Raw genomic sequence first — 26,779 nt, forward strand, 5'->3', positions numbered from 1 at the left:
ACTGGTCAATGCCTTGGCTCTTCCTCCTCTCTCAGCTTCTCTCTCTAGGCACCCGGGGCCTCTGATTCTGTGGGCATCTGTCTTTCTCTGCAATTAGGGCAATGTGTACACACTTTAACCCATGCCCGTGGCTGTGTCTTGTATTTAATGGCTCATTTTGCACGTGACTCCCGCTGTCCTTTGATAACAGCCTTCTAGTTCCTTGTGCAGCTGTGGAGGCCGGATGTGGACATGCACATGGCAGGACGTATACAGTAGCCTACTCTATGCGAGCTCACTGGCTGCTAGTGTCAGCATTGGCTTTTGGTTGGTTGGTTGTTTTTGATTCAGGGTCCTCTATGCATCCCTGGCCATCCTGGAACTCTCAGTATAGACCAGAACAGGCTGGCCTCCGACTCACGGAGATCCTGCCTCTGCTTCCTAGGTGCTGGGATTAAAGGTGTGCGTCACTAGGCCCAGCAAGCGCAGACTTTTATAATTCCATGCTAGGGCCTGAGAGATGGCTCAGGGGGTCAAAGTGCTGGCTGCGGAAGCCTAGCAACTTGAGTTGGATCCCCAGATCCAAGGTGGAAGGAAAGAACTGACTTCTGAATGTTGTCCTCTGACCTTCATACGCAAGCCATGCCATACGCATCCCAGAACACACACACACACACACACACACACACACACACACACACACACACACACACACACACACATTCATATAATAATAAAATAAATACACAAGTAAATTTAAGATTTAGTGTCCGAACTGGAATCCAAGATCTCAGGTGCATACACTGCTTGGCCACTGAGCCCTAGCCCATCCCCAGCCCTGGTTCTTTCTTTGGACAGATATAGAAATGTACTTCCTGTTAAGCCTGACACCACAGAGGCAGCCCTCTGCAGCCATCCATGGGTTCAGAGTGCTCTGAGAGGCTATCTATCACCAGCTCTTCCTGCTTCCTGTCACTGGCCTTCGGTGGCTTCACTCTTGCTGGCCTGTTTTCCTTAAATAACCATTGTGTTGGAGATTTTGACTAGTTGGATTCCCTCTGAAGGTGTGTATAAGACCCAGGATGGCCATGCATGGTCAAGGCTATGTTGATGGTGAGACTTGCAATATAGAAATCCAAGAGGCGGGTGGCCAGGTCCCAGCTGTGCATACGCCTGTGTATGTATGTGCTAAGGCACATGTGAGGAATGTTTGCATAAGACAGGGAAAAGAGCTAATGTGGCTGGCAAGTATGTACTGGCACTTTATTTTTCCTGAGGGTGGCAGTGGGCAGGGAGCCCAGAACAGGCAAACTTGCGCTTGCTCTCTGCCAGCAGAAGGACACAAGGACTGTGTTTCATGCCTTTTCTTCCCATGCCTGGTCCACACCTGACTGATGGCTCTGCCAGGAGTACCCCATCCAGTGATGTTTCTCATCCTGGCTGAGCCCCAGCTTCTCTGTTCTAACCCCGACTTCCCTGAAAGCAGAGAGTGTGCCGTAGCTGCGCAGGCCCTCGCCACAGCACAGCGTAACTGGTACAGAGAAGCCAGGCTGTGACCTTGGGATGCCAGTGTGCCCCTTCTATCAGCTCATCAGATTTCCTCCCCTAGTAGAATTTAGCATCAACAAATTCCAGCCCACACTCACAACGGTTAAATATTTACCAACCTGGCATTTGGTGGGGGGATAGTCAGTCTTTAGGAATGCTTCAGACTGGCCCTCTCCAAGCGAAGTCATAGACCTCCAAGGGAGGGAAGGGAAGAAACACAAGCTTGGGGTGCTCCCTTTCCCTGGAGGTCTCTGTTCTCTCTCCAACACCCCCAACTGGCCTGTGTATTGGAATGTCCGCCAAGGGAAGGCTCTCACATCATGCCCGTTTCTGTCTTTTGGAGCCCAGATGGGTACTAAAATGGAGTAACTGTACAAGTCGTCTGGGGGCAGCTGTTCTTGGAAGAGCTCCAAGACCCCCCTCCTGCCTGCTGCAGCCCTGCTGCAGGTCCCTCACCCAGTAGAGTGGTTTTGGCTCAGAACTAATACTGTTCTCTTTTTCTTTAGGGGCAATCTCTCCTCCGTATAATGCATAGCTAAACATATTGACCGCTTGGGTTTTGATTGTCTTCATTTGTGGGCTTGGGCATTACATGCTTCTTCCCACCTTTGGTGTGACTACCTGGGAGCTCAAAGGGGTGCATTCCATGGTCTGCCTGCTCCAGACGACTTCCTGAGTTCTAGGTCTCTTCCGTCATGTTTGTTGGGTGACCCTAGCAGTCTGACTGGCCATGGCTCATTGTGAGTGCTCAGTCAGAATGAGCTCTATGCTGACACAGCAGTGTCTTAGGCATCATTGGTGATGAAGGCTTACTTGGACACACCTAAGGAGTATGGGCTGTCTCTTGAGCTTCTCCCAAGATCACTGTTGAGTCCCACTGTCCTGTATCTATTCCCACAGTGCTCTCCATGGCCCGACGTCGCCTACCAGGTGAACAGTGCTCCATCCCCAAGCTACAATGGCTCTCCCAACAGCTTTGGCCTCGGTGAAGGGTATGTCCAGCCTTTCTTTCCTTGGGGTCCTGGCATGTGGTGGGGTAGAGGTTCCTTTTTTGGTCTTCCTTCATCCCTGGCATCTTATTTGGGTTTTCATGTGCCTAACTGGTATTATCAATTGCAGCCTATTCCTTACCTGCTCCCCATGTTGGGGGTGGAATCCAGGGCCTGGTACATGCTAGGCAAGAGCTGTGCCGCTGAGCCTATATTCTCAGCTCCCGTATTTAGCTTTGGGTTTTTGAGGGCAGGCTTGTATGTCCCAGATTGAACTTGAGTTTGTTGGTTAGCACAGGCTGGCCTCGAACTCAGAATCCTACTTTTTCAGCCTTTTGAGTGCTCGGGTTCCAGGTGTATGCCATCACACCTGGCTATGTGCAGTGTGTGTGTGTGTGTGTGTGTGTGTGTGTGTGTGTGTGTGTGTGTGTGTGTGTGTGTGTGTGCTACGCGCGCCGCGCTCTTTTCTATATGCTTCCACAAGTGGCAACAGGTTTGTGAGAATTTACCTGGAAAACCAGTGTTCTCCTGAGGTGGGTGCTGGATGGCTGAGGCATTGAGAAAGGTCCTCCTTGGTTTTCTTTCTACCTCTGGTGCGTGCTTCCTGAAGGGACTGTCTACATAGATGCCTCCAACCCTGGCTTTAGTGTTTGTAGCACCAAAACTAGTTTTGCTGAACCTTGGCTGACTCTACAGATAGGCCATGTGGCCCCAAGACACAGTGCAGGACAGTGCAGACATCATAGGCAGATTCTGACTGGCAGGCTGTGCAGACACGATGGCTTTGTAGTAATGTCCTGGTGGTGAGCAGAGAACTCCAGCCCGGGTGCTGTTAGTGAGCACAGAAGCTCTGTGTTTTGTGCCTTGAGCTCCTGTCAGCCGTCCATCTGTAATAAAAAGTCGGGCTTGGGGGATGGAGCTGGAGCTCATTGGTAGAGAAAATGCCTGGTTTGATCTCCAGCACCCGCTGGACTGGTGACTGGCACCTGTAATTCCAGCATTCTGGAGGTAAAGGAAGAGGATCAGCAGTTCAAGGTTCTGTAGCAAGTTCAAGGCCAGCCCAAGCTAAAGGAGATATGCTCAAAGGCAGACAGACAGACAGAAGAAAAAGCAAGGCTGCCCGTGTGTGTGAGCTTAGTTTTACCATTGTGAAATGTCTTCTCAAGAGTATAGAACTGAAAGAAAAGGTCATTTAGATCAGGCAGACTTGCTCTTTAATGTCTACCTTCTGGGGAGCGACTGTCTTAACTTCCCTCAGCCCTGCTTCCCCGATGCAGAAGAGGGTTAGGGGTTCAACACAGGGTCCTGAGGAACGATGTACCTGTGAAACAGAAGTGGGATGGCTGCTGGGGTGATAGCTGGGATGAGAGTCGTCCCTTCAAGGGGCCTGTATGTGCCTGTGCATGTGTGGGCGTGCATGTAGAAGCCAGAAGTTGATGTCAGGCACCTTCCTCAATCATTCTCTTCCTCACTTTTGAGCCAGGGTCCCTCATTGAACTTGGAGTTCTCTGACTTGGTGAGCCTGGCTGACCGGTGCTCTCCAGTGACGCTTCTGTCTCATTTCCCAGGACTGGGATTAGAGGCATACCCTGCTGCACCAGTGTGTGTGTGTGGGTGTTGGGACTTGAACATGCTTGCACACCAAACACTTCTGTACCTTCCTATTGGGAAAAACCCAGGCTGTGTTTTTCTTCCTAAGTGGGTACCAACCTGTGGATTCAGCATAGTGGCCCTTATGTGCCTCTCTGGCTAGGATTCGGTTGATGATTTCGGTCCAGCTGCAGCTTCCAGATTCTGGTCCAGGAGCTGAAGTACTGGAAGGGGTGTGGCCTGTGTCCTGGTTAGGTTGTCCTTTCCTTAGGCTGGAACTTGGGTATTTTAGCTATTTCCTTGCACTGGGACAAACATTCTTGATAAGAAGTGACTTAAGGAAGGATTTATTTCGGAGATACAGTCCACTGCTGTGCAGAAGCCATGGCAGCAGGAGCATGAGGCAGCTGGTCCAGTTAGGATGTAGGATGCAGAGATGGATGTTGTGCTTAGTTCCTTTTCTCCCTTATAGTCAGTCCAGGACCCCCGCCCATGGGATGCTGCCGCCCATGTTTAGAGTGGGTCTTCCCACCTCAGTCAACTTGACGTAAAAACTCGCCCTCAGACATGCGCACAGGTTTGTTTCCGTGGTGATTCTAAACCCTACCAAGGTGAACCATCCCAAGGGGTGAGGCTCCACCATGCAGCACATGATCCAGTCACAGTGGACGAGCTCTTCTTGGTTGTTGCTGCAGACTACACAGGTAGAGTTACTGTTGCTTGGACAGTGCAGTCATCCAAACCTCCCATGCAGTGACAGTTGAGTTCAGGAGACATCGTGAGAGACCGGGTCTTATGTTTGTCTGTCTTATGTCAGTCAGTCTTCCAGGCCTTACTTTTAAAGCAAGTCACACACCTGCGGGAATGTAGGCACCACGTAGGTTCTGGAACCTTCTTCGGGTCCCTGGAAGCCCTCAGGCTCATCTACCTTCTCTTTTCCATTACAGCAACAGCTCACCTACCCACCCAGTGGAGCCCTTACCCCTGGGCAGTGATGTAAGTGTGCGTGGGTGCTGGCAGGCTGGCGGTCCCTCTGGCTCTGTGGCCATTTTGAGCCTCTTTTCTCTCGCTTGCAGCATCTGCTCCCCTCAGCCTCTATCCAGGATGCCCAGCAGTGGCTGTACCGCAACCGCTTCTCACAGTTCTGCCGGCTCTTCGCCAGCTTCTCAGGTGAGCGTTGTGGAGTGAGGTTTGACAGCCACAGGTGTCTTGGCTTACTCTTGGTCCCACAGGCCTGTGGCTTGTCCAGGGAAAGTGGCTTCCCTTTCTTACAGCTTGTGGTATGACGTTTTGTCCCTAGACAGTCCTTGTCAAGTTCAACTTGTGGGCTGTTTGAGTGACGGTACTCAGATCCTCTTAGCTGTTGGTTCGGCTGGGCCCTGCCCTGCCCAGGTAGGGCTCTGTATCGGTTCCTCTTCTCATCGATGTGGCAGAATACCTCAAAAGCAACTTACGTGGGGAGGGCGGGGGAGTCGTGGCAGCAAGAACATCATCCACGGTATAGAAACCAAGATGGATGCTGGTGCTCAGCTCCCTTCCCTTTTTTATTCAGTCCAGAAGCCCAGCCCGTGGGATGGTGCTGCCCACATTCGGGGTGAGTCTTCAACCAAATCTAGAAGCTCCCTCACAGGCATGCCCAGAGGTTTGTCTCCTAACTGAGTGTAGATCCTGTCAAGTTGACAGCATTAAAAACCACAGGCCCTCTTAGCCAATCAGGGCAGCTCATACCTGTCATGTGGGCCCTACGTGTTTCCTCCAGGGCTATCCCCTGGAGTTGGAGGTGAACCTTAGGCAGGAGAGAAAACCTGCTTTCCTCCCTTCTGAAGGGTTCTTGAGGGTTTGGCTGGGGGACGGCCCACAGATGAATGTTGTAAGTGGGGTGCTGCGGGTACAGAGGTGAACAAGGCAGTGAGCCTCACCACTCAGCTTTGAACCCTGATTGAGGGGAGTAAAGGTCCCTCCCAATGTGGGGAGTTGTCGGCAGCAGAGGGAAGAAAGGAATCGCTAGTTGCCTCAGCTTTGTCTCCAAGAGCATTCTTCACGGGAGGTAGAAGGGCAAGGACAACCGGGCACCTTGCGCTGCCATAGGAACTGGCCACTTCAGTGCACTGTGACCTGTGCTGGGTGAAGGAGGGGGGAAATGGCTCCTGTGACCTGTGCTGGGTGAAGGAGGGGAGAAGGGCTTACCCAGGGGTCCTTAAGTGCTAGAGAGAGCTGGGGGGTGGTAGGGGAGAGCTCTGCCCGCAGAGAGAAAGTGCAGAGGCTGAGAGGTAGGTGAACTGAGGAAGCAGTGAGGTCAGGTCGCCAGGGGGAGGTGGCCTGGATTCTGGCAGGACCATAGGAGGATATTGGCTTTCAATCCCAACACAAAGCCAATCATTCTGGATTGGAGCTGTAGCTCAGTTAATAGATTGCTTGCCTGGCATGCACAAGGCCCCAGCACCACATAAACGGGGTGCAGTGTACTCAGGAGGTAGAAGAATGAGAAGTTTAAGCCCACCCAGGGTTACATGAAACCATGTCTCAAAGAAAAGAAAAAGCGGGGGCTGGATGCAGGGGAGGAGCCATTGTGTCCGCAGAGCTACTCCGGACATCACCTGAGATAGAGATAATGGAGGTGACGGAAGAATCCTGGGAATCTGGGATCTGGGGACTCAGTCTTTAAAGACGTCACACTGTGGGCATCCTTACTAACCATCATTCTCCTCTCTTCCTGTGAGACACTGGCCTCCTCTTCCCTTGAGTGGGTTGGCAGGTCTGTCCATGTCTCTTGGGCAGCTAGTTTTCTGTCCTTGGTTTGAGCTAGTCCCCGGAGTGTGTCTGTCTGTATTGTCAATCTGCAGCGAGCTGTATGCTTCTGCACAGAGACACACGTGGGTCATTGGTGGCGGCATGCTGATCAAATCTACACATAGATAGAATAGTGCTGATGAGCATGGAGAGCGGGGTGGGCTCATTTTCTCCTTTGACTTGTGAGCACACTAGCTTTCAGCTTCTGATGTTGTATGACTGTGACCTTCTGTGGGTATGCCTTATGTCATTTCTCCTTGTGGAAGGTCTAGTGCCCACTGAGGATGAGGCTGGCCCTACTTTGCCCAAGCCTTGCTGTGGGGTCAGCATGTATACACCATGTGACTGGTGATGTGTTGGTGGTGGTTTTTTAGCTCTTTTGGGGGGCCCGCCACCCAGCTCCCAAATAAATCACATGCGGAGGCTTATTCTTAATTATGAATGCTCGGCCTTAACTTGGCTTATTGCTAGCCGGCTTTTCTTAAATTATCCCATCTACCTTTTGCCTCTGGGCTTTTCCTGTTCTCTTACTTATTACTCTGGCTGGCTGGGTGGCTGGGTGGCTGGCTGGCTGGGTGGCTGGCTGGCTGGGTGGCTGGGTGGCTGGCTCCTGGAGTCCTCCTCCTCCTCTGGCTCCTTTTTTCCTCCCAGATTTCTCCTCCCCTATATATCCTCTCTGCCTGCCAGCCCCACCTAGTTCTCTCTCCTGCCTCATTATTGGCCATTCAGTTCTTTATTAGACCATCAGGTGTTTCAGACAGGCACAGTAACACAGCTTCACAGAATTAAACAAATGCAACATAAACAAAAGTAACACACCTTAAAATGATATTCTACAACAGTGGTGGTTGTCTCCACTTAGGTGCTGACCTGCTGAAAATGTCCAGAGACGATCTGGTCCAGGTCTGTGGCCCTGCAGATGGGATTCGGCTGTTCAATGCCATCAAAGGCAGGTGGGTGTCAGTTTTAGACAAACCAGCCAAAGCCTGTGGCCTTTGGGCTGCCTGTGTATAGCAAGAAAGAAGGCCCACCTCAGCCTCTTGAACTGTGGCTAAGCCTGCTGGTGGGACTAGCTGATGGAAGGAATCTCTCTTTTGGCGTGGGGGTGAATGCTGGCGGATGTGTTGGGAGGGATGGAACAGTGAGCGAGATGCCATGTGGAGATCACTCAACTCCTGGCTGCAATGGTCCTTGCTCAGATATACCTCAGTATTAGTTAAGTTTTCCGTTGCCATGACAACGTGCCTGACAAAGGCAGCTTATGAAAAGAAAGGTTTATCCTGGCTCATGGTTCGAAGGCATGGTGCCATGTCCAGTGCAGCTCAGGGGACAGACCAGACTGCGGCCGCTAGGGAATGAAGAAAGGACAGACACACACACATACAGGAGAGCTGGGTTCGGATAGACAGGATTCCCTGAGGATGGAGGAGGCTCAGTGTGCTCATTAGAGCTGAACAGCGAGGTGGGGTTATGGTGTGCCCCTGAACAAGGGTTAGTCCATACAGGTAAGCAGGAGGGAGGTTTTACGGTGTACAGCCGAATGGGGATGATTTAGCTAATCTCTGTATGAACAGTCTCCGCAGGGGAGCAGTCTTCAGGCCATAAATATCAAGGGGGTGGAGCCAGGTGATGTTTTCTGAACCCACTATCAAATATTCACACATGGACTCTGAGCCTCACTCCAAGGCAAGGCTTTGCCGCTTTCCCATGGGTCTGAGGTCCTTGGCGTGGCCAGGTCATGGCAACAGCACACAGTCACTCAGGACTTCCCACCCTTGGGCTCCCCACAATGCAGTCCGTCAAGGAGGACCATGGCTGCAGTGGGGGAGGTCGCCGGTCACGTTGTGTCATGAAGCAGAAAGAGAGGATGGCTGCTGGTTCAGACTGCTTTCTTCTTTGTGTGGGGTCTGAGACCCCAGTTCGTGAGGTGGTGCTGCCTACATTAATGGTGGGGCTTCTGACCTCAGTTAACCCAATCTGGAAATGCCCTCTCTCACAGAAGTCTGTCTCCTACATGATTCCAGATCCTCAATTAATATTAACTATCACAGCCTCCCTCTCCTCCATTGGACCCAGAGCCTGTGGCTCTTGGCCTTTAGTCACTGGCCCAGACTCTGAACACTTGCAGAGTCCTGACTGAGAGCTGACTCCCCAGGGGCGGGGTATGGCCTTGAAAACCACAGTGCAGTTTTCAGGGTGATGTTGTCTGCAGAACTCTCCACCACCACGGAAATGAAATGGTCTATGATAGTCCAGAAACCTCTGGCCATGTGGGACTTGTACAGTGGCACTAGAATTAGCATCACAGTCAAACCAAATTTAAGTGTTTATTGAAATGTTGTGCTCTTTATTTTTTCTGGTGCTGAGACTAGAACCCAGAGCTTGTGTATATCAACAAGTGCTCTCGTTGAGCTATGCCTGAGCCTGGAAGTTAAAACAGAGCAGCCAGCTGGGCACAGTACAGTTGTAAAGTAGAGAACACAATTGAGGGTGAATCCCAGATCTGCCTCCTTGGAGCTGTGCAATGAAAAAAAAAAAAAAAAAGCCATTTGCCCCCCTGAGCCTCAGTTTTCCTGTATGTGAAGTGGAGATGAGCCTTGCTCACTCTCGTGAAGAACTCTCTGTCTCTTTTCTTCTCCCCTTTGGGGATGAAACCCAGGGCTGCACACATGCCAAGCACACATTGTACCACCAAGCTACACTCCATGCCACCTCTTGAGATTCAGGTCTACAGAAAGGCCTCAGCTTGGCAGGTCGCAAAGAGTCGTCTACCCCCTTCCTCCAGAACACCCTGTATGAAGCCATAAAGATCCATCAGGACTGGATTCTACCCCTGAAAACATGTCCATGAGAAGCATGCTGCATCCCCAACACCTGCTTCTTTTCTAAATCCCTCCATACTGCAAATTCTACTCTAGGTTCTGGAATATTCTAGAACATTCCAAAATACTGTAGAGCAACATCCCATCCTATCTGCTAACTATTTCCTTTACTTTTGCTAGGAATGTGAGGCCAAAGATGACCATCTATGTCTGCCAGGAGCTGGAGCAGAACCAAGTACTCTTGCCCCAGAAGCAGGATGGCAGTGGAGACAATAGCCTGTGTGGTGAGTGGAGCAGAGCCTGCAGCCAGACTCCCAAGTCTGCTCAGTTTCTGCTCTCTGTTTTAGTGACTTTTGTCTTCCCTGTGAGGGAAGTTTGTTAGGCCTCACAGTCTGAGGGCATAGTCCCTGTGGCAGGGAAGTCATGGCCGTGAACGTGTGATGGTCACGTCACATCCACAGTGAGGAAGCAGAGAGCAGTGAATACTGGGGCTCAGTTGGCTGTCTCCCCAGCACCCACTAATGGTCTTTAAATACCCTTCTGCCACCAGGAGCCACTGCGTATGTAACCCCTGGAAAGGTGTCATAGTGCTGTCTCCTCCCACAGTGCAGGGTACATGCACACCAGGCACCACATCTGAATTCCGCTGCTCCTCTAGGTCCTCCCCTCCCCTAGCTGGGTGCCTTGGGGTCTGGTTGGGTCCAGGATTCAACATATGTGCCCAGGAGAGACAGAAACAGCCAGCCAATGCTTACTTGTCAGTAGATTCCACCAGCCTTCTCAACTTCCGACAGAATCCATGGCTCTGGGCATGAGCATCCTTACATGTGAGCTCTTGGCTTCTCAGGATGGGGTAGGGACACATAATCGGGTTCTTGTGTTCTTAAACGAAGGCACTTGCTCCTCCCCAGTTTACCACGCCATCTTCCTGGAAGAGCTGACCACCTTGGAGCTGATAGAGAAGATCGCCAGTCTGTACAGCATCCCCCCGCAGCACATTCACCGGGTTTATCGGCAGGGCCCCACTGGCATCCATGTGGTGGTGAGCAATGAGGTGAGCTGACCTGGCCCTCAGGAAGAGCCCCAGATCTCCAAACAGGAGTAGATTTTCTGGCAGAGGTTCTCAACCTGTGGAGCACTACCCCTCCATCAAACCTCTGTCTCCAAGAATATTTACATTACGATTCATAATGGTAGCAAAGTTACAGTTATAAAGTGGCGATGAAATAATTTTGTGCTTGGGTCACCACAGCATGAGGAACTGTATTAAAGGATCACAGCATTAGGAAGATTGAGAACCCCATAGAGTCTACAGGTCCAGGTGTCTCAGTGTTTTCTATGCATGTTGCTGGCTGGAAGCTGAAGCTGTAGTGGCCGCCTGCAGTGTGAGGGGAATGTTCTGACCACAGCTGGGTCGGGGCTACCAAGCTGATGTAGTGTGACTCTTCCTGGGAAAGCATGAAAATGTCTTCTCCCCCGAGATAGGGCATTAGCTACAGACTAAAGTGACAATTCCAGGACTGATTCATTTATTAGGTGACCCCACAAGAGCCACACCACCGAAAAGTCTTATCTCCGTAGCTGTATAGATGGAGTCTCTCTTTCAGTTAACCTTGCAAACTGATTACATAAACCTGGGAGGGAGGTGTAGGAAGAATCAGCTTCCTGTGAGGAGCCGAGAACCCTCCTCCTGCCCTCCCTCCATGAGGGACTGGCAACAAGCCCCATAATTAGAAACATGTTTATTACATTTACTTATTTTGTGAGGGATGGCGGGTGGATGAGTGGGTGGTGGGTGCTACTGCACGCAGGGCGACTTGCAGGACTCAGTTCTCTCCTTCCACCATGTAGGACTAGAGATCAGACTTGGGGCAAGCAAGTTATTAGCTTGGCCATCTCCGTGGCCCAACAGGCCCGTTCTTAAGGGTCCCTTGTGGGTAGTCATAGCTGCTGTGACTAAGATGGTCATGGCTGTTACGCTCAGAGGACAGCTTTCTTCATGTGCCTCGGGGCACGTGTACGGTCAGAGGAATGTGTCACCCATCAAGCAGGGAGCAAGTCTGAAGAGGCCGGGAGTTAAAGGAGGGCAGGGGTGGCTCCTGGGAGAAAAGGCCTCCTTCAGATGAAGGTACACACCACTGAACTGGTGCTCAACATAATCCCGTGGAAGGAATGTGGAACTAGCTGCTAGCGCAAGGTCCAGGAAGTGACAGAGCCCTGTTGGAACCTCGCCCCAGCCCTTCGGGGAGTGATGTGTTAAGCAGACTTGCCTACCAAATTGGGCATCCCTTGCCCATGATGAAACAGGTGATCTTAAACTCGTGTCCTGGACCTTCCTTCCACTGACTGGTATTGTTTCGATTAGCTCTCTGGCACTGTAACCAATACGTGGGATCATGAACTTAAGAAGAGAGGTTCAGTCTGGGCAAGAGCTCACCTTGAAAGTGTGAGCACCCGGGTTCAATCTCCCGAACCCATCCATGTCAAAAGCTGGACATGGTGGTATACCTCAGTGTAATCTCAGTGTTGGAGAGAAGGTATACACACACACACACACACACACACACACACACACCACACACACACACGACTCTGCCTTACAGTTGGAAAGATTTTGGTCCATCGTCAGTTTCCTGTTGTTTAGGGGCTGGCGGTGAGATAACCCATCGTGGCAGGAGAGTGGCTGAGCAAACTCTTCTCACTATGGCCAGAAGGAAGGGGTGGGGGTGGGGCGCTAAGGTCCCAATATCCCCTTCAGTACTAACCCTGGTGACCTAACTTCTTTTTATTGGGCCCGTGGAATCACAGAGTGTTGGGATTACATCTCTGTACTGTATCATACCTGGTTTAGGCAGCTCTGGAAATGGAACCCAGGGCTTTGTACATGCTAGCTAAGCATGCACTCTAGCAATGGACCCACGTCCTCAGGCCCCGGAGGATTTCTTTTTGAGAAGATACAAACCATGAATGTATGTGCCTTGCAACTTCCCAGGTCCCAGAGGAAGTCCCTCCCCCGCTTACCCTGTGCCCTCAACAACAGGCAGTTAAGTGAGCGAGGCAGAGAACAGACCTCAAATACCACCCTGGCTAAGTAGGCCATTCTCATTCCCCCAAGTCTCCTTCCCACTCAACCCGAATCAATTTGGAAACCTTCAGCTCAGAATTACCCAGAGTGCTGGAGGCAGCCTGGCCAGCAAGGAGCCAGCCCCTGGGGTGCAAGGGCACTCAATTAAACAAGGGAGTTACTGATTAAGCCCTTGTGGGCCCTGCTTAGGGCTTTTCATGCCCAAGTGGCTGGGCGGCCAAGAGTCCGAGCTGGAGCAGGCTGAGGTATAGAATAAATGTACTTCATGCACCATTAGGCTCTGCAGGGAGGGTCAGGGTCGACAGGTGGGTGCATTTGTAGGATTTGAGGCAGTAGCCCAGAGCACGCAATAAAAAGTAGGTTGCTTTTTTTTTTTTTTAATTGAAAGGGGCTTTGCTTACCCTGTTGGGTTTGGCATGCATGCTTATGTTTATATTTTAACTATTTCTGAAGTGTATATTAGGAAATGCAGCCTACATGTAAAGATTTATAAAATTAATGTACATTTTGTTTTAAATCTGATTTGTGTGTGTGTGTGTGTGTGTGTGTGTGTGTGTGTGTGTGTGTGTGTGTGTGTGTATGCTGTAGTATATGTGTGGAGATCATAGGACAATGTGTGTGAATGGTTTTTCTCCTTCCTCTGTGGGTTCTGTGAATCAAACTCAGGTCTTCCAGGCTCACATAGCAAGGGCTTCTACCTACTGACCCACCTCACTGACCCTGACTCACACATTTTAATAGGTTTTCAAGTCCTTGTACCCAGTTTACTAGACTATAATGGTTATAAACCCCTTGGCAGGATTGCACCATCTTTGACCCTTGCTTGTTCATGTGTATTTTATAATAATCATCTTTTTCTTTTCTCCCTAACGCATTAGGGGTGGAGCAGTACACATGTGTGCTTGTGGAGACTGGAAGATAGTCTTTGTCTGTTGCCCCTCAGGCACCACCCACCATGGCTTTTAAGACAGGGCCTCTTTATGTCCTAGAGCTGGCCGAGTAGTGTGATGGCTACTCAGGGAACCTCAGCAATCCTCCTCTCTATCTGCCCAGCCTGGAGTTACAAGCCCACAGCATCATGCCTGTTTCATTTGATTGGCTTTTAACCTGGGTTCTGGGGGTCAAACTCAGCTCCTCACGGCTGCAAAGCACTGTGCTACCAACCAGCCATCTCCTCAGCCCAGTAGGCCCCTTTCTTCTGCCTACTTTATGGTGTGGAATAGCCATGCATTCCTCCAGGATTCATGAATGCTGATGTGTGCAGCTGAGGGTCACTATACCTCTGAGTGCCATGAATGATTAGGTCCCAGTTGGCTCCCTCTCCTACCAATGACAGTGCCAGGTATGGTATGAGCTTTATGTGACCACAGTGTTGCTCTTAGTGTTCTTCAGCATGTCTTGAGGGCGCACGTGCCTTGCAGGAGAACCCCAGGGGTGACTTCCAGTAGATGAGTTTTCTAAAGGTTTGTCACCCCCCGGAGTGCTGGTTCCCTTGTATATCCCAGTTACATTTTATCGTCATGATGCTCCATTTTACAGATGGTGCCATGAAGCCAGAAAATTCTTTTTTCTCCTGATCACTGGTTAGAAATCACAGTGAGAGCTTGGGATAGGTGGCTGTGGGTAATCTTTCTTGTGCATGTGGGGAGTAGCAGCCCCTTTCTGTTGGTCTTTGCAAGCCACGGACACCCACATCAGTTAATCACTGTTGGTTGCTTTCTTGTTACTGAAATAAAATACGAGACAAGAAATGATGCAAGGGAGGAGGGTTTATTGTGCCATCAAGCTGGGGAAAGAGTGGCAGCAGGAGCCGGGGAAGGCTGCTGGGGCCACTAGGGAGCAGAGTGACCAGGAAGTGGTGTCTATCCATAAACACTCAGGACCCATCCATTGACTCCCTTCCTCTAACAAAGTTCTTCCTCCCAAAGGTTCCTCAACTTTCCCAAATGGTGCCACCAGCCCTGGACAAAGTGTTCAAAGACATGGGTCTATGGAGGATATTTTTCATTCAGGCATAATTGTTTTGTTTAAAAACATGTTCCAGTCACGAGCCCCTTGAATGATGAGAATGCTTTGCTGGGTGATTTCACCGCTGTGGAAACACTCCGGCTTACAGGCACTCGGAACCTGGATGGTGCATGCCAGTCACTAGACATGGCATTGATGCCACCGATGCAGTCAAGTGACCTGGTGTGTGAGCACACTCTAAAACAGTAGCGCCAAGGATGGTGTGGCAAGTGTGCAGATCGGGAGTGGTGTGTGCTGTGTGTCGTCTTCTGTACCGTACTGGCAGCACACTGGAGTATTTACACTATCGCCACAGACATGAGTGATGTTAACAGGATGGCAGTGCCACCAAGCAGTGAGAATTGGTCAGCTCCATCAATTGTACGTGTGTCCTGTGGCTGACCAAAATGGAATTTCTGTGGCATGTGACTTAATTTTTCTTGTTTGTTTTTGAGACAGAATCTCACTCTGCAGCCCTGGTGTGCCTGGAACTAGGTGTGTAGACCAGGCTAGCTTCAAACTCAGGGATCTACCTTCCTCTGGTGCCTGTGGGCATGTGGAGGTCAAAGGAGGGCCTGTTGCTCCCAGCCGTCCTCATGCTCCCACAGCGATCACTGACTGGGCCGTCTCTCCAACCCCTCCAGCCTTGCAACGATATGATGACACCATTGAGAAAAGCACATCTCCCTCTTGCCTTTCAGATGGTTCAGAATTTCGAAGACGAGTCTTGTTTTATCCTCAGCACATTAAAAGGTAAGCCCCTCCCGGCCTTCCTGATTGAAGTGTGTGTCTGTGTTCCCCGCTGTCATAGGCTGGTGGGTGGCAGGTGGGATCTGCCTGGACAGGGTCCCTCCAGAAGATGCTGAACTTGGAGCAGCCTCTGGGAGCAAGAAAAAGCCAAGCTTTCTCATACCTAGTCCTAGCCATGCCAGAATGAGTGACATCTTCAGGGAAACAGCAGGCCTGGGCATTTGTTCTCCATGACCTTGGTGTTTGGGCTTTTATAGACGGTCTCCGGGAATCCCAAGCAAGGACTACAATGCCCAGCAGAGTGAATCAGGGCCTTAGAGGATCCATCTGAGCCAGATGGCTTGAGAATGGCAGGATGCCTATACTCTACTGAGAGTGAGCCTGCGTACCAAGAGTCGTGTTAATTTGCGCAAGGCAGAGAAAGGCCAGCTGTGACGTTTCTTGGCTGGGAGGATCAATGGATGGGCTTCATCAGAACAGAAGACTGGAGCCTGGAAGGTGGCTCAGTGGATGAGAGCACATATTGCTCTTGCAGAGAATCCAAGCTTGGCTCCCAGCACCCATATCTGGTGGTTCACAACCACTTGTAGCTCCAGTGTCATGGGATCCAAAGCCTGTTTCTGGCTCTGCAGGCATTCATTCATTTGCACATACACGTACATAACATAATTAAGACTAAAATAAGACTGAGTTCTTATTTTAAATAAAGAATAGGAGACTGGTTTCCAGACTGTGCTGCAGCCACTTCCTGTCACGTTCTGTGAATCTAGGTTATGTTAGTTAGCTTTCTGTTACTGTAACAATGCCTGAGGTAACCAAAAATGAAGGTGAGTTTGTCTGGGCTCAGTTCTGGAGGTTTTAGTCCAAGGCCAATTGGGCCCATAGCAGCAAGGCAGTGTGTGATGGTGTGAGTGTGGTGAACTGCTCTGCTCACTGCAGAACAGCTGGAGAGTGAGTGAAGACGAAGAGCTAAGACTCAGTGTTCCCTCCAGGGACATGCCTTCTTTGATGTCACCTTCTCCTGCTAGGCTCCACCCCTTCATGGTCCCACCGTCTTTCACTAGTGCCATAGGCTGAAGACTAACCTTTCACAACGTGGGCCTTATCCTAAATAGAGCACAGAGAATGGCCCTTACAGGCCTCTGAGTGGAGCCACAGCATGGTAGAGAGCCATTGTTGGCCTGCCCTCCTTGGGTTATGGTGAAAAGGCTCATGGTAAAAACCAGGGTACCTGGGAAGATCAGTACAGTGCTCGCCATGCCAGCATGAAGAGGAGTTCAGTCTCCAGAGTCCATGTTTGTTTGTTTTTTAAAAAGCTGGACATTGGTGGTGCATGCCTGTGTTTGATCCTGGCACTGGTGAGACAGAGGGGTGGACCCCTGAGGCTCTCGGGCCAGCGAGCCTAGCTTACTTGCTGAGCTCCAGACCAATGAGAGACCCTGTCCCAAAACACAAGATGGATAACTCCTAAGGAATGATGCCCGAGGTTGTCCTTTGGCCTTTGCACAGGTGTACACGCACACACACACACACACACACACACACACACACACACACACACACACAGTAATTACATAAGGCAGATGCCAAAACCTGGTTAGCATCTCCGCTTGTATAAACATGCTCTTCCTTATGTAGCTATGTAGGTGGTTTTGCTTCTGTCTTAGTACATGCTTTCGGGGGACACCCAGACCCCGCTGCACCTCCTCTCTCTCTCCCTCTCACACATGCCCACGCCCCATGTTTCTCTTGCAGCAGAGAGCAATGACGGCTACCACATCATCCTCAAGTGTGGACTCTGAGCAGCCGAGACCTGCGCCTGTCCCCACCCCACGCATCCCCGGCTGTGGAAGTCGCACCCACTGTCGGCCGCTGTTTCACCTAAGCTCAGACTAGGAGGGACTCTGCCCAGACCAGGAAAGCCAGCGACAGCCATGGACACACAGTCTGGCCTGCAGAAAGCCGGCGGTTCCCTTCTCTCTTCTCTTGGCTTTCAGCTTTTCAACAGTTCCCTGTTCTGTCTCCCGGGCAGACAGTGAGGACGTACATCTCTTAAACCCCGAGCCTGTGGTCGGAGGCTCCTTAGTTGGTCCCCTCCTGACTACTCTTTGCCTCACCCTGTTCTGCACCTCCTTCTTGGGCCACTGGCTTCATGGCTAGCTCTGCCAGCCTGACGGGGACACCTACAGCTCTCCTCTAGTACTCACTTCCCTTCTCATGGACCTGGTGGCAGCCTCTCTCCTGTTCTTGGATGAATTACTAGGACTGGGGCTATTTATTTTGTGCCTTCCGCCTCTCCCTCAGTTGCCTTGATTCTAAGGAGCTGCCACATTCAAGCCTAGAGGTGTGTGCACGTCTGCTTTGACATGGTTGATGCCACACTACGCCGGTGTGACCTCGTGGTCATTGTATTAGTTATTTTTCTGTAGTGTAATAAGGTAACCCGATAAAAGCAACTAAGTGCAGACAGGGCTTGTCTGGGCTTCTAGAGTTGAAGAGTGATAGATTCTATTATGGTGAGGAAGGTGTAGTGTGGAAAGCTGGTTGAATTCATTTTGATATACATAGGATGCAGAGAGAGAATGCACATGAACAGGAAGTGGTACAAGCTTACAAGCCCTCAGTGACCATCCCCAGTGATAAACGTCCCCCAGCAAGACTGCATCTTCTAAAGGTCCCATAACCTCCATAGACAGTACCACCAGCTGGGACAACACGTTCAAATACACTAGCCTATGGGATACATTTTTCATTCAAACCACACATTTTGCCCCTGTGTGACCTCTCACAGCTGCTAATTAGGGTGGCAATGGACTGGAAAATGGCGTGGAACTTCCTCGCCAGGGAAGAGGGATGAAAACAAAAAGATTCCTCTTGGCCTACTGCAGTGTAATCTCAATGAGTAAAGAGTACTGAAGAGGTGAGGATTGCATTGGATCCAGTGGCCTTGACCATCAATTTAGAGCTTTAGGTTGGGGTATGGCTCAGCAAACCCCTTGCCTGGCAAGTGTGAGGTACTGGGTACCATCCCGGTACGGCAGCAGGAGGAATTTATGGAATTCCCTCTTTGAGACAACTTTGGTTAGCCAAGCTGTTTGCCAAGTCTCCTCGGGGAAGTGTGTTCTCTGCAGTGCCCTCATTTAAGAGTCAGTCTTTCCCAGTTGTAGATGTACTTTGTCTTGTTGGTATGGTTGAATCACCTTTTGTTTTGTTTGGTTTTGTTTTTTGGTTTTTCGAGACAGAGTTTCTCTGTGTAGTTTTGGAGCCTGTCCTGGATCTCGCTCTGTAGACCAGGCTGGCCTCGAACTCACAGAGATCCACCTGACCCTGGCTCTGCCTCCTGAGTGCTGGGATTAAAGTGCTAGGATTAAAGGCATGCGCCACTGCCGCCCACCTGAGTCACCTTTTTTAACTAGGGGGAAATTTGAGGATCAGTAGCTGTGGTAGACCCAAGAATTCATCTTCATTTTGCCAGGGATCTGTGCTGGCCCAAGGCTTCAACTCCTTCCTAATCCAAGTTCCCCCAAAACATGGTGAGCCCTCTGATCACCAGAGCTTTTGTGGGGTATTCTTCTAGGCTTAAAGATCATCAGGCTTTGGTAAACATTATTTTACAGGCAGAGAAACTGTTCTTACAGAGAGGCTGGGCTCTCAGTTCCTTGTCTTCTGGGAGTGTGTGGGTGGGACTGACAGCTTTATTCAGATGTTGGTGCTGTGAATATATTGGCACAGACTTTCGTGTGAACAGGGTTTCATTTGGGGAATGTGCCTGGGAGTAGAGTGGATAGCTCTTAAAATAACTTCACCTCTTTGAGGAACTGCCCTGTGTTTCCCACATAGCTACTGCACCTGTTTATGGCCCCACCAGCAATGGAGGACGGTTCTAGTTTCTCTGCTTCCTCACCAACATTTGCTGTGATCTCTCTCTCTCCTTCCCATCCTCCCTCCCTCTTTCCCTCCCTTCCTCCCTCCCTCCTTCCCTCCCTTCCTCCCTCCCTCCTTCCCTCCCTTCCTCCCTCCCTCCTCCCTTCCATGTTGTCCAGTCTGTCTTCAAAGTCGCTAGGTAGAAGAGGATGATGGAACTTCTGGTCCTCTACCTGTCTTCTGAGTGCTAAGAACACAGAGAAGTACCTCCACTCTAGTTTCTGCCCTGCTAGGACGGAAGCCAGGGCTTTGTGCTCCTCCGCTTGTGTTGATCGGTCTTTTGTGCCACAGTGTCCTGCGGTGTCCTGCATTTCTCTGATGGCCAGTGATGTTCAACGGTCCTGTCACGTGTTGATTGGCCATTTGTATGTCTTTGGGGAAGTGTCTGTTCAGGTCCTCTGCCCCTTTTTAAACTGTGCTATATCTTTTCATCGAGTTGTCCAAGTTGTTGGTAAATTCTAGGTGAAGTCCTCTACCAGTTTTTCTCCATTTTGTAGATTGTCTTCACCCTCTTAATGGTGCCCCTTGATGTGTACAAGTTGAACCTGGTTGAGCTTGGTGGCACGCACCAGCACTCCCAGTACGCAGAAGGCTGAGGCTCCCAAGTCGAAGGGCAGCCCAGCCTACATAGTGAGACCCTGTCTCAAAAACTACCATTATTATTACTTTCATTTGGGTGATGACTGGGTTACCTACTTCTCCTGCTGTGCTTTTGATGTGGATTCTAAGAAACCATGACCTAATGCAAGCTCAGGAAAATCAATGTCTGTTTTCGCCTAAGAATTTGTGAAGTTTTAGTTGTTACAATGTTCTCTGCTCCAGTTGAAGTTGGTTTTACATGTATGGTGTGTAGAGGGGGGTCCAATTCCATCCTTTTGCATGTGAGTGTCTGCTTTTTTACCCCTAATTACTGAAAGGCCTGGCCTTTGCCGTGACTAGTCACTTTTGCTGGAAGCCTTTGATGCCTGGATCTCTCTGGGATGGAATTGTAGTTGCTGCTGATCTCTTGTTTCTTCCCCCTTCTCAGTCTGCATTTGGGTCTGCTGATCTTACATCACCTCCCCACTCTGCCCCTGCATTCTCTCTTTCATCCTGTTGGCAGGACTGGGTGGCACTCCTCTGTTGTGCCATCTTTTCTGGTACATGACCTACCACTTCCTAGTTCTAGAGGAAGATCATGCCCAAGCATTTCCATATTTGCATTGAGAGGCAACTGAGTCACTTAGAGGAATTTGCTCAGGGTCAGTCACTGGAAGGAACAGAACTAGGTTTTGGGCCTCTGACTTTTAGCCCATCGGGTATCTGTGGCCACTGTCCCCAAGTGATGGCTCTACATGGGCCATGTGAGCAGAGACTAAACTTTAATTCTGAGGAATGAGCATGTTGATACCTTTCTTTCTCAGTTCCAAATCGAGAGCAAAAGATGGCATGCCTTAGAAGGGGCAGATGGCATGGGAAGTCCCAAGTCTTGCCTTGGGGTCTGTATTAGTTATTTTTTCCCCATTGTTGTGACAAAATGTTGTGATAAAAAGGCAACAGAAAGGAGGACAGGTTTTCTGGCTCATGGTCTTGGGGCTGTGGCCCATCATGGCAGGGAAGGTATCGGCAGGCGTGAGGCAGCTGCTCACACGGCATCCACGTCAGGAAGCAGAGAGAGATGGATGCTGGGGCTCCTCTCACCCTGTCCTTTTTGTTCAGGGCAAAACTCCAGCCCATGAAACTTGAAGGTGGGTCTTCCCACCTCAAATAGCTAATCTAGAAACTTCTTCACACACTTACCTGGAAAGGGAGAGACCATGACCAAGAAGATGGTTTTCCCAGGGGAGACTGCCTCTTTGCACTCTGGATGTGCTGGTTTCTGATTTTCCCCCAAACACAGGAAACTTGACTGCATAATTTTTCTTGCTCTTGCTGAGTAAATGAAAAGAATAGAAATGAAAACCTCTCACAGACATACCCGAAGGTTTGACTCCATGGTGATACTAAATCCCACCGAGTCGACAATCAAGACTAATCATCTTGGGGGTCTAGAAAAAGGTCAGACATTGCCCTAGTGACCTCTCACCCAGTCTGCCTGGAGCCTCTTGAGCAGAGCTATTAACCTAGAGCGATCTTTACAGGGAAAAAGCTGGAACCCACAAGCACGTCACCAGTTCCTAAGTCCAGTGTTGCTTCAGGGGCTGGCCCAAGCCGCTGAAGTTCAGAAAATCATTAACACGTCAGTGGGAGAAGTAGAAAGGCTCTTTAGCTGCTGTCAGTGGAAAGTTGGGGTTGGTGGGGGCGTGGGGAGTTGAACGTGGGCACTCTTAGGTACACTGGGGGGGGGGTGCAGGAGCAAGAGTCAAGGGTCCCAGGCTGCATCATGAGTGACTGTGTCCCTTTAACGCGAGCTGAGCAGTATATCCACTTGGTAGAGTGTCTGTCCCTAGGTTTGCACCCCAGCACCACCCCCAAAATGAAGTAAGCATTGACTTGGAGACCTCGGAACCTGGTAATGGCAGTCAGGAGGTGAAGCTGAGCCATGGCAAGGCTTTGCCATTGTTTCCCAGTCATCAAAGTCAGGTGGTAGATAGGTGACCCTTGCTCGTCCTGGGCATGCCCAGTGCCCCCAGGGCTGCGGCTGCTCACCAAGCCCCAGGCCTTCCTGCCATCTGCAGCTAGATGTTTGTGTGTCGGTGTGGACCTCTCAGTGGCACGCTGCTGCCACCCATGCCAGTCTGTCTGCTTGGCCAGTATGGAAAGTTCATACATGTTCTCTTCTCCCCTTAAAGACAGGACCACCAGGCTGAGAACCAGTGAGATCCTGGGAAGCACCCTGGCTTCCTGTCCAAGGCCAGCTCCAACTGTAAGCTCTCCAAACCCCACTAGGCGTATAGAGGTTCTGCTGAGGTCCCCTCTAGGCGTTCCTGTCAACCCATGGTAAAGTAATCACAGACGCTAGCCTGGACCATCAGGCTGTTCTTAGGGCTAGAGTGGTAAGGTCTGTGTTCCCTTCCTTCCAGGGAGCCACCCCGCACTCCACGCTACATGTTCGCAAACGGGAACTGAATCCTATGCTGTAAGTCTGGTTTTGCCATCAGTCGGATAATAGAGAACATTGTCTTCAAACCTACTTTAGGAAATGATAGCCCTGCATCAACAATTATACTAAATTGCTATATTTTGAATTGCTTATGTTAAATCATGCAGGACTGGGGTGTGGCTCAACGCCAGAGCGCTTGCCAGCCATGATCGAGGCCCCGGGTTTGATCCCTAGGACCATAAACCATACATTGTGGAGAGCTGGATGTGGTGGTGCGAACCTGTAACACCGACCCTGGTGGTGATGCTGGGGCTGGGTTTGAGGGCAGTTCTGGGCTATTTAAAAAAAAAAAATGGAATTTTGTTTTCTCTCGTGCCAACATAATTTTACCTCTTGGCCCTTAAGTACTGAAATATTTACTCCCTAGCTTCTCCCTTTTGTATTTTTAATGTGTTGTATTTTATTTTGTAGCGATAGGGAACAAAGCTAGAACCCGGGGCCTCACACATTTGAGGCAGGTGTTCTTCCACCACGCTAGCCCCTAGCTCCTCAGATTGAGCCCAGAACCCAGAGATCCTCAAGCATGCAAGGCCAACGCCCTGCTGCTGAGCTGCACACCCGCCCTCAGTTGCCTTCTCCTTCCGATTGTTTAGAGGCAGTCTCAGGTGTGACGGACTGTCTTAAATAACAAATGCATTTTGCATAAACTTAGAAGAGGATGTATTTAGAGAAGAAGTCTGGAATGCTCCTTGCCTTCTGGGTATCTCACTTCTGGAAAGTTCTGGTCCTCACTTGGCTCCCACGGACTCTGCCCAGCCTCTCCATGGGAGTACAGAGGTCTCTTCCTCAAATGCCCCCTGCTACTTGGAGCCCTGCTCGGCCTTTGTCATGGTCCCCTGGCCAGGGTTTGATAGAAGAAAGAACTTTGGTGCGGTATTCATGGGCTGCCGAGCTGTAGGGGGTGGCGGTGGCCTGAGCTGCTCACTGGAACCTGTCCTGGAAGGGATAGGCTGATTTTGGCTGGTACCCTGACTAAAGCCCTGTTAGCACCGCACCCCAGGAGTCTTCAGACCCTTCCCATGTATGCAGGGCTGTGAGTGCCCGGGCAGCTTCCTGCCTTCCTTGGACCCATGTTTCTAGGTCAGTTCTGGCAGGGCAGCGTTGTGTCCTGCAGGGATGCCCATCTCCCATGGCTTGTCTGTCACTCGTAGACCCCTCACAGGCAGCAGGCACTCATAACTGCCTCCCCTGGGTTCCACTTTGACAAACTTCATTGAGTTTTTCCCCAGCCTTCTGCCCGGGCTTCTAGCTGGGGAAACCATTGAAAAGTTAGGACAGACCAGGGTCCTTACAGACAGCAGGTTGAACATCCTGTTTCCCAAATCCAAAATTCTACACCAGGCCTTGTGAGACAGGTCACATTCAAAACATGGATACACTACAAACAAAATTACCCTCGGGCCATGTGTACAGCATATGCAGAAGCACGAGTGGGTTTTGTATTTAGATGTAAGTCCCATTCCCAAGATAAACATATTATGTATGTATCAGTAGCTCAAGATCTGAACCCACCCCTGATCTAGGGTTTGATCTGGGATGTGAAACCTGCATGGACTGAGCCAGGATGAGTGTCTGGTATCCAGTCCTGGTGCCATCCAGGCCCATCTGTTAGGTCTGTGGACAAGCTCACTTCCCATGTAGCTGTCCTGAAGCTTTGTCCCTGGGCTGGCAGTGCTGCTGGGGAGAGCTTTGTGGGGCTGGAGTATTAAACACAAGCATAGGGGGACTGTTTCATGCCCTGACCTGTCTTCTGGGTTATTTACTGTGTTCTTTTATGTCCATGCTTTAAAGTGATTATTTCCTGAGGTGTCCCTTCTTCCTCTACATCAGGTGATTATTTTCTAAAGGTGGTGGGGGATTTGGGGGGGGGTCCAGATTGGTCAAATGTGTGTGATAGGTCATGGGGAGGTGGCCATGGAAACTCCAAGTTGTCATAATACCATGTTTTTGTACCTGAAATAAAGCATATTTTGCACTTGTAAATGAGAAATCTGTATGTGGGCTCTGTGCTGGGTCAGAATGCAAATAAAACCATTTGTACTAAACCCCTGTGGCTGGGACCTCAAGTTGCTTTGTTTATTGAACTGTAGCAAATGAATTCACTATTGTGGAGTATTTGTAGACACAGCTCAGTAGCATTAGGTACATTCTCATGCTGCCCTATGCTCCACCTTTAGTGTTCTTGCAGAACTGAAACTCTGTAGCTATTGAACAGTAGCTCCCCAGTTCCTTCCCCCAGCCCTCGGCAGCTACGACCTACTTTGCGCCTGAATCTGTAAATGAGGAGCTTCATTTAAGTGAAATCCGGTATGTGTCTTGTGTAGGAGATGTATTAGGATCTCCTCCATCTTCAAAGCTGAGTGATACTCCGTTGTGTGGCTGGACCATGTGTATATCTGTTCACTCTCAATGGACACAGGCGACTCTCACCCTTGGGTATACTGCTCTGAATATGAGCTTTCCTGATTTTAATTCTTTTGGGTACAAATCCAGAAAATCCAGAAGTGAAAGTGTTAGATCATGTGGTATTCTGTTTAATTTTGCGGCCAGAGGTAGAAACCACTGCACATTCCCACCTGTACTGCTTAAGGTTCTGAACTTAAAGGCTCTGTATAGTAAGGCTGACTTTAAACTTCTAACACACTGAACACCTGTAATCTCAGCAGTGAGGCATGGAGGGTCAGAAGTTCAAGGTTATCCTTGAATGAGATCCTGTCTCAAAAAAAAAAAAGTGACACCCACCCTGGGTCCCTGCAGAGTCACCTAAGAGCCCCACAGATGATGTCCAAGGCTTGTCCCCAGCACTCCACTCCCCTATTACCTCCTGGGTCCTAGACCTGCTGTTGACCTTGCTGATGCCCCCATTGATGATTGGGAAGGCCTGTGACTTCTGCTGCCTCTGTGTCCCTGCGACACACGTCTCTTTACCGTCTCAGAGAGATGTGGAGCTTGCAGAGCTAACTTGGGAAGGCCTGGTTTAGACACCATGAGGTATGTCCTCAAGTCTCCTTAAATCTTAAGCCTGCTGTTTTATTACACTTATAAATTAAGTTTTATTACACTTTTAAATGAAGACTGCTAATTTCTGCTTCAGACCAATGCATGAAGATAAGTTATTTCACTCTGGCACTTTGACCTGGGGTTCCCAATATGACTGTGGTTACTCTATAGAAAACTTCTCTTCCTGGGGCTGGGGACGTAGCTCAGCAATAAAGTGTTTGCCATTTGATGAGAACCAGAATTTGATCCACTGGAACCTCATGAAAAGAAAAAAAAAAAAAGCCAGGGGTAGTGTCTCACTCCTGTAATCCCAGCATTGAGGAAGTGGAGGCCAGTAAGTGGAGGGTGCTTACTAGTTCAGTAAGCTCCAAGTTCAGTGAGAGAAACCGTTTCAATAAACTAGGGAAGCTGAGTGTGGTGGCGTATGCCTTTAACCCCCGCGCTTGAGGCAGGAAGCCAGGGGCAGGTGGACTCTGAGTTTGAGCCAGGCTGTCCACATAGCCAGGCAGTCCAGGACAGCAAGGGCTACGTGGAGATACCCTGTCTCAAGAAACAAACGACAGCAAAAAATTAGGTAAAGAAAGATAGAGTAGGACCCCCAGAATTGACCTCTGGCCTTTACAAGTGCACACACACACACACACACACACACACACTAGTGCACACATGCACATGTGTATATACCCACACATACACACATGTGAGGATGAGAGAGGAAAGGCAGAGAACAGGAAGGATGAGAACAAGAAAAATGCCAATGCTGAGTGCACGGGTTCTGTCTCGCTGCATCCTGAGTCTGGTACCAAGGTCCATGGCACCTCTGTTTAGGCACCATAATCAGCCCTTTACAAAAAGAGGCTGAGGCTGGGTCCGCTTGGTAGAGCACTTGCCTAGCATGTTCAAAGCCCCGAGTTTGATCCTCAGCACTGCATGAACTAGACATGGTCATACATGCCTGTAATCCCAAAACTTGATAAAGGCAAAAGGCTCAGCCGTTCATTCTCGGCTACATAGAGAGTTCAAGGCCAACCTGGGTTACCTGAGACCCTGTTCAAGCAACAGCAAAACGAAGACAACTCTTCCTTGGGGAGCCCATACCATGCCCTGGGGGTGTGTCCTCCTTTCTTTCTGAGCACCCCTCTTTCTGTGTTAACTTTCATGCTTAAAATCTATATCAAGCCAGGTGTGGTGGCGCACACCTTTGATCCCAGCA

General features: G+C 50.1%; 1 protein-coding gene across 1 annotated transcript in view; it reads left to right on the forward strand.

The window, feature by feature from the left end:
• Tfcp2l1 (transcription factor CP2 like 1) overlaps positions 1 to 24,611 on the forward strand; it is a 62,462-nt gene extending 37,851 nt beyond the window's left edge. The window contains exons 8-15 of the mRNA XM_052736725.1: positions 2,428 to 2,519; positions 5,054 to 5,102; positions 5,183 to 5,276; positions 7,759 to 7,849; positions 9,899 to 10,002; positions 10,630 to 10,772; positions 15,512 to 15,563; positions 17,316 to 24,611. Of these exons, the coding sequence (XP_052592685.1) occupies positions 2,428 to 2,519; positions 5,054 to 5,102; positions 5,183 to 5,276; positions 7,759 to 7,849; positions 9,899 to 10,002; positions 10,630 to 10,772; positions 15,512 to 15,563; positions 17,316 to 17,362 (672 nt within the window). The 3' untranslated portion in view covers positions 17,363 to 24,611. The remainder of the gene's footprint in view (positions 1 to 2,427; positions 2,520 to 5,053; positions 5,103 to 5,182; positions 5,277 to 7,758; positions 7,850 to 9,898; positions 10,003 to 10,629; positions 10,773 to 15,511; positions 15,564 to 17,315) is intronic.
• The last annotated feature ends 2,168 nt before the right edge of the window (positions 24,612 to 26,779 follow it).

This window comes from Peromyscus californicus, unplaced genomic scaffold, assembly GCF_007827085.1.
Source record: "Peromyscus californicus insignis strain IS unplaced genomic scaffold, ASM782708v3 Scaffold_14__1_contigs__length_90479793_seg_2, whole genome shotgun sequence".
NCBI lineage: Eukaryota > Metazoa > Chordata > Mammalia > Rodentia > Cricetidae > Peromyscus > Peromyscus californicus.